General features: G+C 44.8%; 2 protein-coding genes and 1 long non-coding RNA gene across 7 annotated transcripts in view; 1 reads left to right on the forward strand and 2 right to left on the reverse strand.

Moving 5' to 3' along the window:
• The window catches only part of gsb-n (paired box protein gooseberry-neuro), a 19,541-nt gene extending 16,380 nt beyond the window's left edge, over nt 1-3,161 (forward strand). The window contains exons 4-5 of the mRNA XM_020947899.2: nt 1,384-1,986; nt 2,099-3,161. Of these exons, the coding sequence (XP_020803558.2) occupies nt 1,384-1,986; nt 2,099-2,403 (908 nt within the window). The 3' untranslated portion in view covers nt 2,404-3,161. The remainder of the gene's footprint in view (nt 1-1,383; nt 1,987-2,098) is intronic.
• Nucleotides 2,810-13,972, reverse strand: Nplp1 (Neuropeptide-like precursor 1). 4 transcript variants are annotated; one of them, XM_086837697.1, is made up of 6 exons: nt 13,296-13,972; nt 12,524-13,186; nt 6,823-6,942; nt 5,988-6,672; nt 5,486-5,761; nt 2,810-4,264 (listed from the first exon to the last, which is right to left on the reverse strand). In XM_086837697.1, exons 2-5 carry the CDS (start codon nt 12,593-12,595, stop codon nt 5,499-5,501), a joined length of 1,140 nt encoding a protein of 379 aa, XP_086693823.1. In that variant the 5' UTR covers nt 12,596-13,186; nt 13,296-13,972; the 3' UTR covers nt 2,810-4,264; nt 5,486-5,498. The 4 variants fall into 4 exon arrangements, with proteins under 4 accessions (XP_086693823.1, XP_086693821.1, XP_086693822.1 ...); XM_086837695.1 differs by having other exon boundaries at nt 5,505-5,761; nt 13,296-13,924; XM_086837696.1 differs by having other exon boundaries at nt 5,499-5,761; nt 13,296-13,924.
• On the reverse strand, nt 7,166-8,609 carry LOC147642893 (uncharacterized). 2 transcript variants are annotated; one of them, XR_015272792.1, is made up of 3 exons: nt 7,523-8,609; nt 7,372-7,460; nt 7,166-7,307 (listed from the first exon to the last, which is right to left on the reverse strand). It is a non-coding gene; the product is annotated as an uncharacterized LOC147642893 (long non-coding RNA). The 2 variants fall into 2 exon arrangements; XR_015272791.1 differs by having other exon boundaries at nt 7,285-7,310.
• Nucleotides 13,973-15,030: the final 1,058 nt, after the last annotated feature.

Genomic DNA, 15,030 nt, shown 5'->3' on the forward strand with positions numbered 1-15,030 from the left:
TCCGAACCGACCCCCCTATATCGTATAATTAAGTTTTATTGTTTCGCGTGTTGAAAGATTAATAGTCGAACTTCTGTATATTATCATTCAGATTCATCCATTTCAATTCCATCCCATTTAATACACATGTGAATTTATCGACTTCTTTATTGGACCATAGGTCCAACTAAAAAGTGGGCGTTCCGAGCTCCGTTCCGTTGTGAGGTTTCGCTTAAGGGGATTTTGGGTGTGGCCTGTGGGTCGTCGCCTAAGCTCATAACCGCGCCAACAACAAATTATGAAATACCCTGCAAATCCCATTCCGATAATTTGCATGAGGGCCAGGTTATTATTGATAATGGCTCAGGGATTAGACCAGTGCCAGTTCCGTTTGATAAAACTCCCATTAATCAGATCAGAACAGGTAACCGGAAATCATATAATTCGTAATGTCAATTAATAATATCGCCTGAAAGACCGGAAAAGATTAACAGGCCAATACTTTGACCGCAATATCAGTTCCCAAGTAGGAGACCCTATGCCACACACAGACCCACGAAGGGACGATAAATTTAATCAAGTGCCGTAGTATTTCCGCTTCGCCAGAAGTCCCACAAATAGTGGTCACAGCGGGATCTGGACGCGCTGGGTCCTAATCCTAAACGAAGTCCTTTGAAAAACGAGTTTGTGATCTTGTTGAATAATTCCCGCAAAGGCGACTGCTGCTCCGCTTTGATCCCAAGCCGTTAAGGGTTGCGACTCCTCCGCTCCGCCCCGAACCCGTGGCTTATTGTGTAATGAGCTCTCCAAATAATTTGGCATGGCCGTGTTCCTTGTAGTGTGGCTCCGCCGCCGCCGCCACACGCCGCGCTTCAAGCCCGATTGCCAATGACAGCGGCTTTTCCCGGGTTCCCTTTCGTAAGCAGATGCCGAAGTTAATTGGCGCACTCCCCCATGGCCGCTGACAACTTGCCGATCATCTTCTTGTGTAACGTGATATATTGTGTCACTTGTCAATGCTGTGACTTTTACGAGCTGCCTGCGGCAACGCCCCCTCTCTATATAACTGCCGGAGTCCCTGGAGTAGAGTGCCTTCTGTGGGATCGTCGGTGGCTTTGACAGATTTGCTGCGCTCCCTGACGTTTCAATTAATATGCAATGGCGCGTATTGAAAGTGGACTCCCATTCACATGGAGATGGAGATGGGACTATGATCGGGGGTCACACGATCGCCGGCGATCCACGTCGGTGGCCCCTATTCATTGAATCCGGAGATCAAGTCGCCGAATATGTTTTATTTTCAAGGGGTGTGGAGAATTTTATGGCCTTTTACAAGGCGTTAATAATTTTAGAGCTCCCCTCAATGCCTTTAATTTAACCCGAATCGTTTTCCCATCGTTGCAGGCCGCGACTCGGACATGAGTGAGACGGAGTCGGAGCCTGGGATTCCGTTGAAGCGCAAGCAGCGCCGTTCCCGCACCACCTTTACCGCCGAGCAGCTGGAGGCTCTGGAGCGGGCCTTTGCCCGCACCCAGTATCCGGATGTCTATACCCGAGAGGAGCTGGCCCAGACCACTGGCCTCACCGAGGCTCGTATCCAAGTCTGGTTCTCCAATCGCCGGGCCCGTCTTCGCAAGCACTCGGGTGGGTCAAGCTCTGGTCTCTCCCCCATGAACAGTGGCGGCAGCTCCAGTGTGGGCGTGGGTGTCGGGGTGGGTCCAAGCGGAGCCACTGCTCCTCTGGGCTTTGGCCCCCTCGGAGTAGGCTCCATGGCGGGCTACAGCCCGGCACCAGGAACCACCGCCAACGGAGCAGGCATGAACGAGGCAGTGCATCATACGGCTCACGCCCCTAGCTCCCATCACAGTGCAGCAGCGGCTGCTGCGGCGGCGCATCACCACACTCAGATGGGAGGCTACGACTTGGTTCAGAGTGCGGCCCAGCACGGATTCCCAGGCGGCTTCGCACAGCCCGGACACTTTGGCAGTCAAAACTACTACCATCAAGGTGAGTGACCTATACTAGGTTTCTTCCGGAGACACTCCCTCGTCAAAAAGTCCTGTCTCTTAACTGATTAACCTTTCCGTCTTTATAACCTATTCCACCTATCCCCTTACAGACTACTCTAAACTGTCAATAGATGACTTCTCCAAGCTGACCGCCGACAGTGTTTCCAAGATCTCGCCCTCGCTGCACCTGAGCGACTACTCAAAGCTGGAGTCCCAGTCACCCTCGAACTGGTCGCAGGCCGCCTACCATCTGAACCAGACGGCGGTGGCCGCGGCCAACTACAATGCCCATGTGGCCCAGCACCAGCTCAACGACTATGCCGCTGCAGCGGCTCACGGGAACGCAGCAGCGGCGGCTGCCTACAACCACAATCACCCCTTGCCGGCACAGGGCCAGGCCAAGTACTGGTCATAAGTCGTAGAGTAGTAACCTATCGATTTTCGTGTTAGTTTCATGCATTTCAATTATCAGCAGAGGCTGAGGCAGAGGCTGAGACGTATAGAGTGTTAGGTAACTATTTACACTCCTGAAACGTGAATATGGAAAGTATCGGCTTGGCTATAATTTAAGATTACTTTGCTTACTGCCTGGGCATTACATGGCTTTCAGAGGCGCATTAAGGCTGGCAGCATTTGAACCGATATATGTAAATATATTTATATTTATTAGATTCAGACTATATTGTTCAACAAACTAGATACATGAAATTTAATCTTAATCAAAGAAATAATAAATATAGTTTAATCAAGAGTCGTTGCAACCTTTCTTTGGTGGTGAATTAAGAACCCCTATGTAAGTCCCCAATTAAAGCCGTATCCTGTATTGTAGGAACAAACCAGTAATATGTGTATATATTTGCAATAGTTTTATAAGATATACATAGTGTGTACACAGATATATATAACTTTGATAATTGGTGGATAATTTCGGCGCGAGTACTAGCTCCGTTCGTGACTTCGAAGCTCAATCTCATGCACGCGTGCGCAGATAATTTTCATATATAATAGAAGTAAATATTTTGTAGTAAATAATTAGATGTGTTTTAGCATTTTGAATACTTTGATTTGAAAATACATAATCGTTTAAGTTAATTATTGACAACATCAGACTTATTATTACACACAGTGAATATGTTTATTTAAATTTCTTTCGTATTACAAGGACTTTTTCTAGTAATTTGAAAGGGCTAAAATCAATCCAAATATGCCTTGTAATGAAATACATGATACCCTTGATTAATATTTTATATACTTTATTGTCAGTATTTATTGTTTATTGTCGGAAATACATATTTGTATATATATATATATATAGTATAATAATGTATATGTAAATCGATATTTGTTTTCCTGTCACCAAATTTTATTGTCTTTGACGCAGTTTGTTAACACTCTCATATTTATTCATGATCGTTGGTGGCAATACTTAGCTTTGGACTAGGGTTAGTAAATATTTATTGTCATATACACATAAAAGACCTTGAGGAAAAGGAACCTAAGCTGGTATTAGTACACTATTAGCGACGAAGGAAAGGTAAGGGTTCTCGTTCTCCGAGCAAGGTACGGCATTGGCACTAACTTGATGATACCCTCGATTTTTTAAATTATAGAGACGATATGACTGGCTATGATATTAATCGTTAGTCGTTCCTATGCTTTGCACTGATATCAGTTACTTCAGTTTTTGGTAAATATAGTTTATACATTGAGAGTTACAGCGATACAGAGTGGCACCTCCGACTGCGGCCCTCGATTGCTCACTCTCGGGCCATGTGTCGGTCGGGGGTGCAGCAGGTGTTGTGTGTGACTTTGATAACTTCGATAACGCGGGATCTACATTTAATAAGTTTAGTGGTACTGCATTGTCCTACATTCCGGTAACGGATACTGAAACTTTACTTTAATCCGGTGCCGTGTAATCGGTACCGTATAATTTAGCATAATATTGTCAATATTTAGTATTCGTAATTGTCCAAGTTGCGTCGAAATTCGCGTCGGTGCAGGGCTGTGATACGCGGCGGAGTGCCCCAGGTGTGGAAGGGCGGATAGGCAGGAGCTCCAGATCGCACAAACGACCGAGTGGACGAAGAACTCCTCGCATTTCCCGTGGGCAGCGAGTTACTGGTCACTCCCTCCGGGTCCACGTAGTACTTGGACAGTCGGCCGCGTATGCCAGCTCCGCTCCAGTTGATCATCGGTTGGTTGGGAATGAAACACTGCTTACAAACGGCTGCGGTGGGTTGACGCAGTCGCTCGTGTTGGGGGAAGTACCCGACCTGTGTGTGGGAGAGAACGTTTATTGTTTCACCTAATCGCCAACGGACATTTCACACGAGTTCTCTACGGCTAGACAGAATGGACCCTCAGTCAACACTATATGGTAGGTGCAGGATGCAGTCGATTCTTGCGAAAAACCCGTCAGAGCCAAACTACGAAAAAGAGGCTTAAGTAACACAAAATGACCAAATCAAATAGAGTTAAAGTTTCCATAGTAGGACCACATCATGCCAATGAGGGTAAACATGCCAATGCAAACTGATTATAAGTAGTAACACCACAAACAAAATGAATTTATAAATTATTCTAATTGAATTTGAATACATATGTGTACAGATAATCATTTTCCACAAACATGTGTGTGATGGCTCGGGCTTTATATACATTCGTTATTGATAAAAGAATCTATTTATTTACACCCTTTCAGGGTATTATTTTTTTAGAAATAAGTTTTCCTTAAGGGTCTCTTTGAATGCATTGAATCTACATCACTCTTATGGAGCCACCTAGCGACAACTGAGTCAAAGTGTTGCCAACTTTTCGGCTGCTTTAAATGAAATTAATGTATACCGGATGGAACAGACTTATTTAAATGCAACTTGTCTCCCACATTAGTGCAGAAGAGGCATGTAGGACTTATACGGATTTATTTTAAAGCTCAACAAAGCTAAGGGGCAGACAAAGTGCCGGAAATTAGCCGATTATCCCAAGCACGCAATAAGACTCGTGCAGAAAAGAGCCGGAAAACCCTAAGCAAACGGCACAATTTTGGAAAATGTACGGAAATCAAATTTCCGAGAACAGTTTCAATGAAAGAAAAATTCATTCAAATGCTGGAGGAAACGTGAGCGATTCTCCTGATTGTCGCAAGGATAATTCAGTTAAAAGAGGTCGAGCCACGCCACTTTCCAAGCTGGAATAATAAAAACTCAACACAATTTAGCAATTCTCACATTAGAAATGAACATTGAGGAGTACCATGCTATTTCCGAATCCAAAACCGCCGACAACTAAGGACGAGTACATTCACTACCTCTGGAGGGTCACACAGAGGAGTCCTCCGAAAGCACTATAACTATATCTAAAACTTCAACTCAGGCCAAGAACACAATCATACGAGTATAGTGAGTCCACAACAGATAAATGGAGAAGCAGAGAACAGAGAACAGAGAGGAAGGAAATAAAGAAAACAAAAGTAAGTAGTGCAGCACACATCGAACCATCGCCATTTACTCATACAAATTGCCTGGCGTCACGTCCCGAGCGACTGAAACGCCCCCCGGCCCCGCCGTAGCCACCGCCGCCTCCTATGGTTGGGCTGCGCAGGTAGCGGTAGCTGGGCAGGAATCCGGAGCGGTACACGGCACCAATGTGGCGCTTCTGCGGTGCTGGCAACTGCTCCTCGGGCTGCAACTCCGCCTCCTCGACGACAGCGACTGCGGCATTGGCATCGTTACCATGCTCGATGCCGAACAACTCGGGATCCTTGGAGGTGTCTTTTGTGTAATAAAATAATTATATGTAAACGAATGTACAGAACTGTGCTAAAAAGGTGCCGCATAGCCGCTAGCTAAGGTGCAGGTGCTGAGTTAAGTTGTTCAAATGAAGTTCGTGTCCGGGAATCAAAAACATATCCTCGGCCAGCCGAAGATTGTGCAGTCTTGCGGGGATGAGCGGCTGAACTCATCGCGCTCCTCCAGCTTGCTGGCATAGAATACTTACCTAAGAAACGCTTCTCCGCCCGACGATAATCGTTCCAGTCCAGATCGGCATAGCCAGCATAACTGGGGTACCACCAGTAGCTCTGCATTGGATCGGCATAGTCGGGAGCGGCGGCGGGAAGGAGCATCTCCTCGTCCTCGCGCTTCTGCTGGACTCCGTGCACTGGGGAGGATTTTAGGGCGCCCAGGTTTCTCTTCTCGGCGCTGGCCCGTTGATTATGATGCTGCTGAGAGTTGTATCTAGCAACGGCGGCCACATTCCGCTTGGGTTGCTCGCGGTGCGTGGAGGGAGCACTTTGCAGCCGGGCCAGGGTGGCCAGGTTGCGCTTTCCGTTTGGTATCGGGAGCTGGAAGTCGCGAGCCAAAGTGCCCACATTTCGCTTGCCGTAGGTCATCAGCCCACCGGCTCTGGCCAGCGAGCCGATGTACCGCTTCTGCTCACTCGGTTCGCCAGAGTCCGCATCGGCATAGTCCTCACCCGGCTCTGCGGTGGGCAGCTGTCCGTTCTTGGCCAGGGTGGCGAGACTCCTCTTCGGGGCATTTAAAAGCCCCTGGGCAGCCAAGGCGGCCACCGAGCGCTTGTCCTCCTCCACATAGTCGGAGTACTCACCCAGCGGTTGCTCTTCGCCCACGGCCAGCTGGCGTTCACGGAGTACGTTCTTCAACTGATTGCGCAAGGCGGAGGCCTAAGGACAAAGACATTTTTGGAATGGAGGAAAGGCAAAAAGCAATTTAAATTCAAAGCTCGGGCAGATGTTGCCCTCCAACATCGGCGGAAGAAATAAATCCTTTCACGTCTGGGATAAATACGGATGCTGCAGCAGAAGGTGACTTACGTGTAGCTGGTACTCAGGACTGGGGTTCATCAGTTGATTTATAATGGACTCCATCTCGCAGGGCGACACATTGGCAACATCCTCGGTGGCGCTCACGGTGAAGGAGCGTGGCTGGATGCCCTGAAAGTTGAAGGAAGAGTACGGAGCGATGTAAGAAAGCCGGAAGGGATATATTTCAATAATGCTCCGGATCAATAATCTATTTTTTTTGCATTAAGCCATTCTCCCGGAGAGCTCATGCTGAAGAAACCAGCTTCTCAAAGGGAAATGTCTCTGTTCATTGTCTTCCACTTAATTGCCGCAATCATTTACACTAAATTGAGTTTGAAATGTGTTGACACTTAGCGCTTTTTCGCTACTTCGCCGCTTCAAAGTTTTCTCCCATCGAACCCACGTATTTTTGGGGCTTCTAAGGTCATAAATTTTCCGATTTATCCTCGAAATGCTCGTCCATGAACTTATTTACTTAGTTACTTTATTGTTGCCTACTTATGGGAGTCCATTAGGATATTGAAGTGTGTTCCACAGAGGCAGCAATAGAGCACTCACTAGTTCCAAGCGAATGGCCAGCAACACGTTTGAGGAGCCCCTCGTTTCTGGAGCCCCTCGTTTGGGGAGCCCCTCGTCGATTTTCATACCTTTCAAGTTAACGTCAAAGTAGTGTTTAACAAGAAAACAGGCAACAGAATTAAGTCCTTACGGTACAGTATGGTGTGAATGGGTGTATGTGTGTAGCCGGGCAACCAGAATACTAAGCCGAACTCATAATATTTAGCTTTCAGCGTACACAATGACAGTGGCAGACAGGTCGAAGCAGTGTGCTCAACCGAAAGGATGATTCCAGTCCCAGGAACTCTGAGCTCGTGGTTGTCTCGGGAGTATGAGAACATGTGTGCTCAGATGCTTTCCTTCCGTACCAACATCTGAGCGCCTAGGGGGCCAGGAGACAATGCTTCCGCTTTTAATAACTGGCCTGCAGAGAGAGAATGGAACAAATGGCGAAAGGAAGAGCGCTCAGGATGTGTCGCAAGACGTGCTGGCTGGAGCTTGTAAATCTCGCATAGAAATTGACAATCTCTTGGTTGCTCCATACCAGAGTGACTTTCTGCCTTATTAGCACATAAAATAACAACCCAAAGGTGTTTGCCAAGTCAACTGCTCCTTGAATGAACTTGTATTGGCTTCACATATCGTAGCTCTCATGCCTCAGATGGCGTACCCTCATATTGTTTTTGACCATAAATCTGGCTCACAAACAACATTCCGTTTAATAACAATGCTAAAAATGGTGAAAAATGTTATTTGTTTTGGGGAATCGGAGCAAGTAAACAAAAGCTTATCAATTACAATGAAACAGTTTACTCATGTTTCCGCTTGCCTGTAAAGTATATACATTATTTTGAAATACCACCCCATGACGTACTCAGAGTGATATTAAATTATGCCACTGAGGCTTTAAGAATTTGTTGTCCGAAAACGGAGCTCTTGTCACCAGCATTTCCTAAACAAACAGGCAAAAAAACGTTAAATGCTGGGGCGGATGTTCTGGTGCTGCGTGGGCGGAGGCCTGTGACTATGACTAGGAGCCGCATAGACGAGCTTTTCATTCAGAAAGCAGCAGCAGCAGCAGCCTTGTATGTTGCGCAACAATTTGTGCGGTTGCTTTCCCATTACGCTAATTTTTCATCACGGATTTTAGGGTCCGAGGAAAAGCTTAAAATATTTGAAATTTATGGACTATTAAAATTATGAAACTTCGCTGTACATTCTGTTTATAACTTATCACTTCTTCTGGAAACTGTGCACATTCTACGGAAATTTAAGGGATTCCCTGACCATTGTAAGCCTTAATTAAAATACCTTTTGCCACGGCCCAGAGAGCACTCAGCACTTTTGTAGTTAATATCTGCGTCTGACAACAAAACACTCGTTCGGCCGAGAATGCGGTAAATGAAATTACAGCCGTAACACGGCCGCAATTAAAAGTGAGTCCAATTAAAGTTTAAGCCCACCCAGAACGGAAAAAAATCAATAAGCAAATAAAAGGAACCTAATTAAACTTTCCCTGCGTTCATTTCAGTGGACAGATGCGTCAGGACACTGGCAATAATCCAGATGGCCATGGAATCGGATTCGGATCTTGACTGGCTAATTGGGAGTGAAATTATGCAGCATACGTATGGCCAGTAGCCGATAGGATGGGACAAAGTCCTATCCTCCTGCTTCATCCTCCTTGTGCCTCGGGCCACCAGCAACCGATGATTCTGTCTCTGCTTGGTCGTTGAGCTGCTAACGTCGCCTGAGCTCGCCGCAAGCAAATTTTATTATCGCAGACGGTTGGCCTCGCCCTCTCCCCTCATCGAGAGGATACTTTCCCTACGGCTACAAGGCAATTTAATGGCGCACATTGTTGCTTTTTCCCGTAACTTAAGTAAATACTCTCAGCACAATATTAAAACTTTAGTGCTTGACCTTACCCGGGCGGGAATTCGGAATGTCTGAGATCTGAAGACAAGGCATCTTATGTCGTTGGTATGCTCGGCGCGGAAGGTGAGTCGGGAAAAGGTACCAAATTTCAGCTATAATACTTTAGAAAGTAACTTCAAGGGATCCCGGGAGGCAAAGCAGGAATTTTCCTCTTACGCAACAGCAGGAATTTACAGGGAATGTGCATTAATTTGTTAAGTTGCATCAATCCAAGTGCCAGCCTTTAGTTCCAAGCCTGCTGTTGGATCCCATCTACATGTTCTTGGTCATTACACTAAAGCTTCATAGCCCATAACGGCCAACTGGCATTCAGATTCAAATGTGTCCATTGCAGATTTCCGGTTAAAATGCCTCTATTAAGTGTAATTGTCCATGTACGCAATGAAAGCCATGTGTAACTTAATTTTTTGTACACCTCTTTGTGGGCAAGATTACCAGGCATAGGGGTTGGAGGAGGTGCAGCAATCGCTTAATGTTTATTACTTCAGAATTACTGACACTCGAGTAAAGTTAGTCGAAGCCCACCATATATACTAGGAATAAGCTCTTTTTAGGAACTTAAGACAACCAGAAATGGTACATTTCCAAAGCACTTTAAAATGCAAACCGCATAGACAGTAAATTTGGTAAGCAGCTTTTAAAAGTATCTTCTCATCAAGCATGTAAACAGCATAACTTTTTCGATACATCATAGAAATTGTTGATATCCTTGCCATGGATATTCCCAGCTACATACACTCCTTCCCTCTCATTTATGGCAATGTATACACAAAAAGAGCGAGCAGAAGGGGAAGGCAAACAAGTGAACAGAACAGAACCAGCGAGGGGTAATGGCATACAGCCCCGCTTTTATGCGTGGGACTGGGAATTGATTACCATTGTGCCCGCGTTGAAATCAATTTGACTTGCTGGCATTTAAATGAAAATGTACGCTCACAACTGGCGTATCAATGGAAACAAGGCACACGTCATTGATATATATCTGAATTATGCTCGTGTTCATACTTTCTTATTTGCATATAACTCGAACTCGCTTATTGGCTGTATCTTCGACATAATAAATTCCGCATCTTTATCGTATCTGCTCAGGAATCCAAACAAAGATGTGTTTAAAAAGATCAGATTTTCAAGATATGGAACCTCATTTAGCAAAGAAAAAGATAAGTATGTTTAAGACAAACTTATTTACTTAATCAATGTCCAAGGCGAAAAGTTTTCAGACGTTTGTGAAACAATTCTCGACCTCAACCAATGGTCCCAAAAATTGTCCAAAAAGGCCCTGGCCATGGCCATGATAATTGGACTTCAAACTTTGCTTAAGGAAACTAATATTTACATTTTATCCCATTCAAATTGTTACGGTGCGTATACGCGATATTCTGTCTGGCACGAAAATACATATATTAAATTCAGTTTCTCGCGAGGATTATTTATTGATGGTCGGTAAAATTTTGTAGTGACCTTGATTTGTAGATCCCAAAACATTGCTTAAGGAAACTAATATTTACATTGTATCCCATTCAAATTGCTGCGGTGCGTATACGTGATATTTTGTATGTATTTTACATTTAAAGCAGCTACATTTGAGGAGTATTTATTGTTGTTCCCTAAATTTTTTCAAAAAGGCCCTGACCATGGCCGTGATTGTTGGATCCCAAAACTTTGCTTAAGGAAACTAATACTTACATTTTATCCCATTCAAATTTTAGCGGTGCGTATACGTGATATTCTGTCTGGTACGAATATACATGTATTTTACATATAAAGCAGCTACTTGCGCGGGTATTTATTGATCTCTGGCTCATTTAACAGCTCTGACAATGACGAGCCTTATCTCGGATGCTGCCAGCAAGATGCAAACTCACGCTTTAGTGCCACTCCATCCATTTCGCTTCGATTGTTTGCTCCGTCATTCCGCCTTTGAAAGCTGACTCACTATATTGCACTATTTCGTCGCCAAACAGAGCTACGATTGTAAAGTTACAACAAATACGCCCCACAATACGACATGCCAGTTGTCACTCTGCCGATGCAGCTTCCTATGACGTTGCACTAATATCCTTACAGCCATGTCAAAGGAAGAGCAGTTGGAACTGCAGGAAATTAGGTCGATTCAATCAGTTGTTCAATTGGACAGAATTAAAGACTTTTCAGATCCCTCAAGTCAAGGGACATTTCGTTTATGTAATTCCTTTACCTCACAGTCAAGTTGAATGCAAATTTCTATGCATGTTTTTGTCCTCTCAAAGTAACCATTGTGCGGTTTCTTATTTTAAGGATTATTACTACTTTTTACTCCGACCGCAATTTCCGTAATTTCTTTGTGACGTTGAAAGCAGATTAGAATCTGCGAAACGTGAGACTTTCTCAACTTCTAAAATCTTTGTTTTACAATGTTTGCTAAAGCTTGTTCAACTTTTAATTAATTCTTGCTGCAAATTTAATAGGGGAGTGGGTAAAAAATGCTTCTGCTGAGCATATGAAATCACAATTTGACAAAGTGGTTTTAGTGCGCCGGCCGACAGCTATGATGAACAGCTGTCAGGGGAGTGAAAGGTGCACGAATATGTGAAAATGTCAGCGAATGTCAGAAGGGACAATAGAAGAGTCAAAAAAAAAAGGGAAACAAGAGTGGAAAATAAGTGAAAAACGAGCTGAAAACTGCACTTTTCCCCCATGTGCTATCATCCTTTTTTGAACTGGTCAGCTTTTGCCTGATGATGTTGCAACCGCAGCGCAACTGTTGCAGCAGTAAGTCAGCCGCAGAATGGGCGTGGCTGCCCAAGCGTGGGCTTTTGAAAAATGAAGGATAATTTAGCGGCAGCTGGCGACAATTTCGTACTTTGTGACAACATAATTTATGGTGAGTAAAGGACGAGACACTCTATGCAATTGCTGGAGCAATAGATTTACACTGACGGTGACTTCAAGTCAACGTCTATTATTATCTTTTTTAAATTGCGGAAATCTTCTTAGCTCTGCCGCAGGACTTTATTCCGTTTTCAATTCTATTCCTCGGGACCTCACTCACAACCGAATTTCACCGAATTCATGCACCGTCGCACATGTTAAGGCATAAAAAGATAAATTTAGGTGCAGGCAGCGGACTGGAATCGGGCAATCGTTCCGAAGCAAGCACCAGCACACAAAGAACGAATGCTGCTGATGGCGCTGGAAAATTTTCAAAATTGAAAAATATAATCCCCGGACTTACCGCATTGAGCAGCATCGCGAGCAACAGCATTAGCCGCTTGCTGCTGAGCGCAGATTTGTGCACGGCCTGCATGGTTGACGAGGACGTGGGTGGAAGGCCTCCTTGTAGCTAATCAACTGCAAAGTCCCTGGTAATTGAGTTTACCCCTTGCTGCTCCCTCAGCTGTGAAACGCGGCTACAAGATCGACACAAATCAGCGGCTCCGCAACCGAAAGTATGCAACGGATGATTCAAACTGTAACGGAAACGCCAACGCGACGCGAATGTGTCTCCCAGAGAGCTTTGCCCGGAAACGTTCCCACGAAGTCGTGTGCTCGACTGCTTACCACCAGCCAGGAGACCCGACTTTTTATACCCGGAGCGGCCTCACGGATAAGCTCTCTCTCGGGACCGAAGCGGATACCTCAGCCGAGCGAGCTCGGGTAACGACCAATGGCCATGTGTCAACTGTTGCTCTTGCGGGCGGCATACTTTCAGGCTCTCTGTTGCGCGTGGAGTGTCCTGTTTTTTCAGGCCGCTTATGTAGGTGATGACGTCATAGCGGTTGCAGGACACGGCCACTATAACTAGTTGGCAGGCCAATATGGATTCAGGCCAAGTGGCCGCAAGCGCACAGTGGCTGCTCTCTTTGGAAATAAATATATTTCTTTTCATTTGGCATTCCTGTGTTGGAAATTATGGTTTAAAAATAAATATATAAATTCCAAAATTAATTGGAAGAGAATAATATTTAGATTTTAGATACAAAATAAATAATTAAAAATATACTCACCTTTGTACTTTGTTTCTTAAAGCCTTTTTTTATCAAAGCATTTAGCAATGTTTCTCTTATAATTCCAGTTTATGAAGCACTGAGCCCACTGTTCAAAACTCTCTTAGGGACTAATCAAAGAGAGTCTGGTTTCAGCTCTGCTGCGCTCTTCGCCATATGCCGCCGCTCTCAGCGGAGCTGTTAGCCAGGCGAACCGGAGACGGAAATGCGAGTTGCTCATACGCACTGTGGCCACTAAGGCAGGAGCGAAGGAGGGATGTGAATTCGCAGGCGTTGGGGGCATAATAAACTTGAAAAGTTTTGAAATATGCGACACTTGATATTTTTACTGGCAACAGTACAGAAGGGCAGAGCTGTTTTCAATTAAATTTCCTGTCGCCTGATGAATTTGGAAAAGATATAATTTTGCAAAACGAACGCAAAATGCACGAATAGAACTTAAATATACTTTATTTGAAGTGAACTACAATGGTAACACTTAAAATCCCGCTTATATTGGCTCTCGGTGTCAGCGAATGTCCCAAAAATAATAAATAACCAAATAGACGGGAGGGTGGCTCGAAGTTGAACCCACCCGTCGAGCGAGGCGACCGCCGACGGTCGACTGCCGGTGTAAGCTAAATTTATGCAAATTCCGAGCACCGAGAACTGGAAATTATGAAGCGTAAAGGCTAAACGTAACCACCACACGCAAACAGATCCGCTAATGCAGCAGGAGCAATGCACAAAAAACGCAGAGGCGGCTGCCGCCATATCATATGCCTACGTCAGTGGACCCTGCCGAGCAGGGTGTGGGGTTGACCCACGTCACGCTTCAATGCAGGAGGAGTGCGGATGTGGAGGACGGACGGCAGATTGCACGCCGATATAGACGGCAAATACCTGTCGGCATGCTGCATCGGAAAGGGTTGCAGCAGTTGCCCATGCATAAAATTCTGGTCAGCAGACCAGAGCAACAGTCGAGGATGAGATGGTGAAGGTGAAAGGCCTTTCCTAAGGGAAACTGCATGCCATATTTATGATGATTTTTGTAACCCGCCTCGGGCCCGAAAGGTGCTAAATCATTCAATAATCGCATGGTGATATTGGCCACATTTAATATTCATATTACACTCGAACCCCTACGACACAACACATTCGGTCTAATATCGATGGATTATAGCGGGCCTTTGAATATATATATATATTTCCAAAATTCAGTGCAAATTATTTAAAATTTTAATTATTTATGCCATTAAAATCGGAATACTGTATGGTACATCTGCCATTGACGTTACCTGTAAAAAAATTTATAAAGATAATGGAACTTTCTTTAGGTATCCGCTTTAAATATATCGCAAACTGAACAACAATGTCAGGCTAAGAGCTTCATTGCGAAACCACTTTTTGTGTTTTTGTTTTTTTCAAAACCGCCTTGGGGTCTGCGGCCCAGTAGCGCAGAACGGCAGAGGAATTCATGTGTACCAAATCTGGGCATATATTTCATTAGCACAGCGGTTCGACGTATCATGCTTTGCATTTTAATCGGCAGTCCGGCAGACTGCCTGGCATTTTCATATGCTAATTGGTTATTTAAATGACGAGACATAACAAAATAACAAAAATCAAATAAGAATACAAATAACATGGCCACCACTGGCTAATTATCAGATGTTTAAACTTAAAACCAGTCAGCGAGTGATCCAACCCGACTCTTGAACAGGATGGGAACTGGCTTTCTTGATTTATTTCTTTT

This window comes from Drosophila serrata, unplaced genomic scaffold (assembly GCF_035046125.1).
Source record: "Drosophila serrata isolate PLE 108 unplaced genomic scaffold, ASM3504612v1 contig_334, whole genome shotgun sequence".
In the NCBI taxonomy this organism is placed as follows: Eukaryota; Metazoa; Arthropoda; class Insecta; order Diptera; family Drosophilidae; genus Drosophila; species Drosophila serrata.

What these genes read in the sequence shown, in the direction of transcription:
- Nplp1 (XM_086837695.1), bottom strand. Translation starts at nt 12,595, where the DNA reads ATGCAGGCCGTGCACAAATCTGCGCTCAGCAGCAAGCGGCTAATGCTG. An exon ending in TCGCGATGCTGCTCAATGCG is followed by an intron (nt 6,943 to 12,523) that starts GTAAGTCCGGGG and finishes TTCAACTTTCAG; the next exon opens with GGCATCCAGCCACGCTCCTT. An exon ending in GGCGGAGAAGCGTTTCTTAG is followed by an intron (nt 5,762 to 5,987) that starts GTAAGTATTCTA and finishes ATTACACAAAAG; the next exon opens with ACACCTCCAAGGATCCCGAG.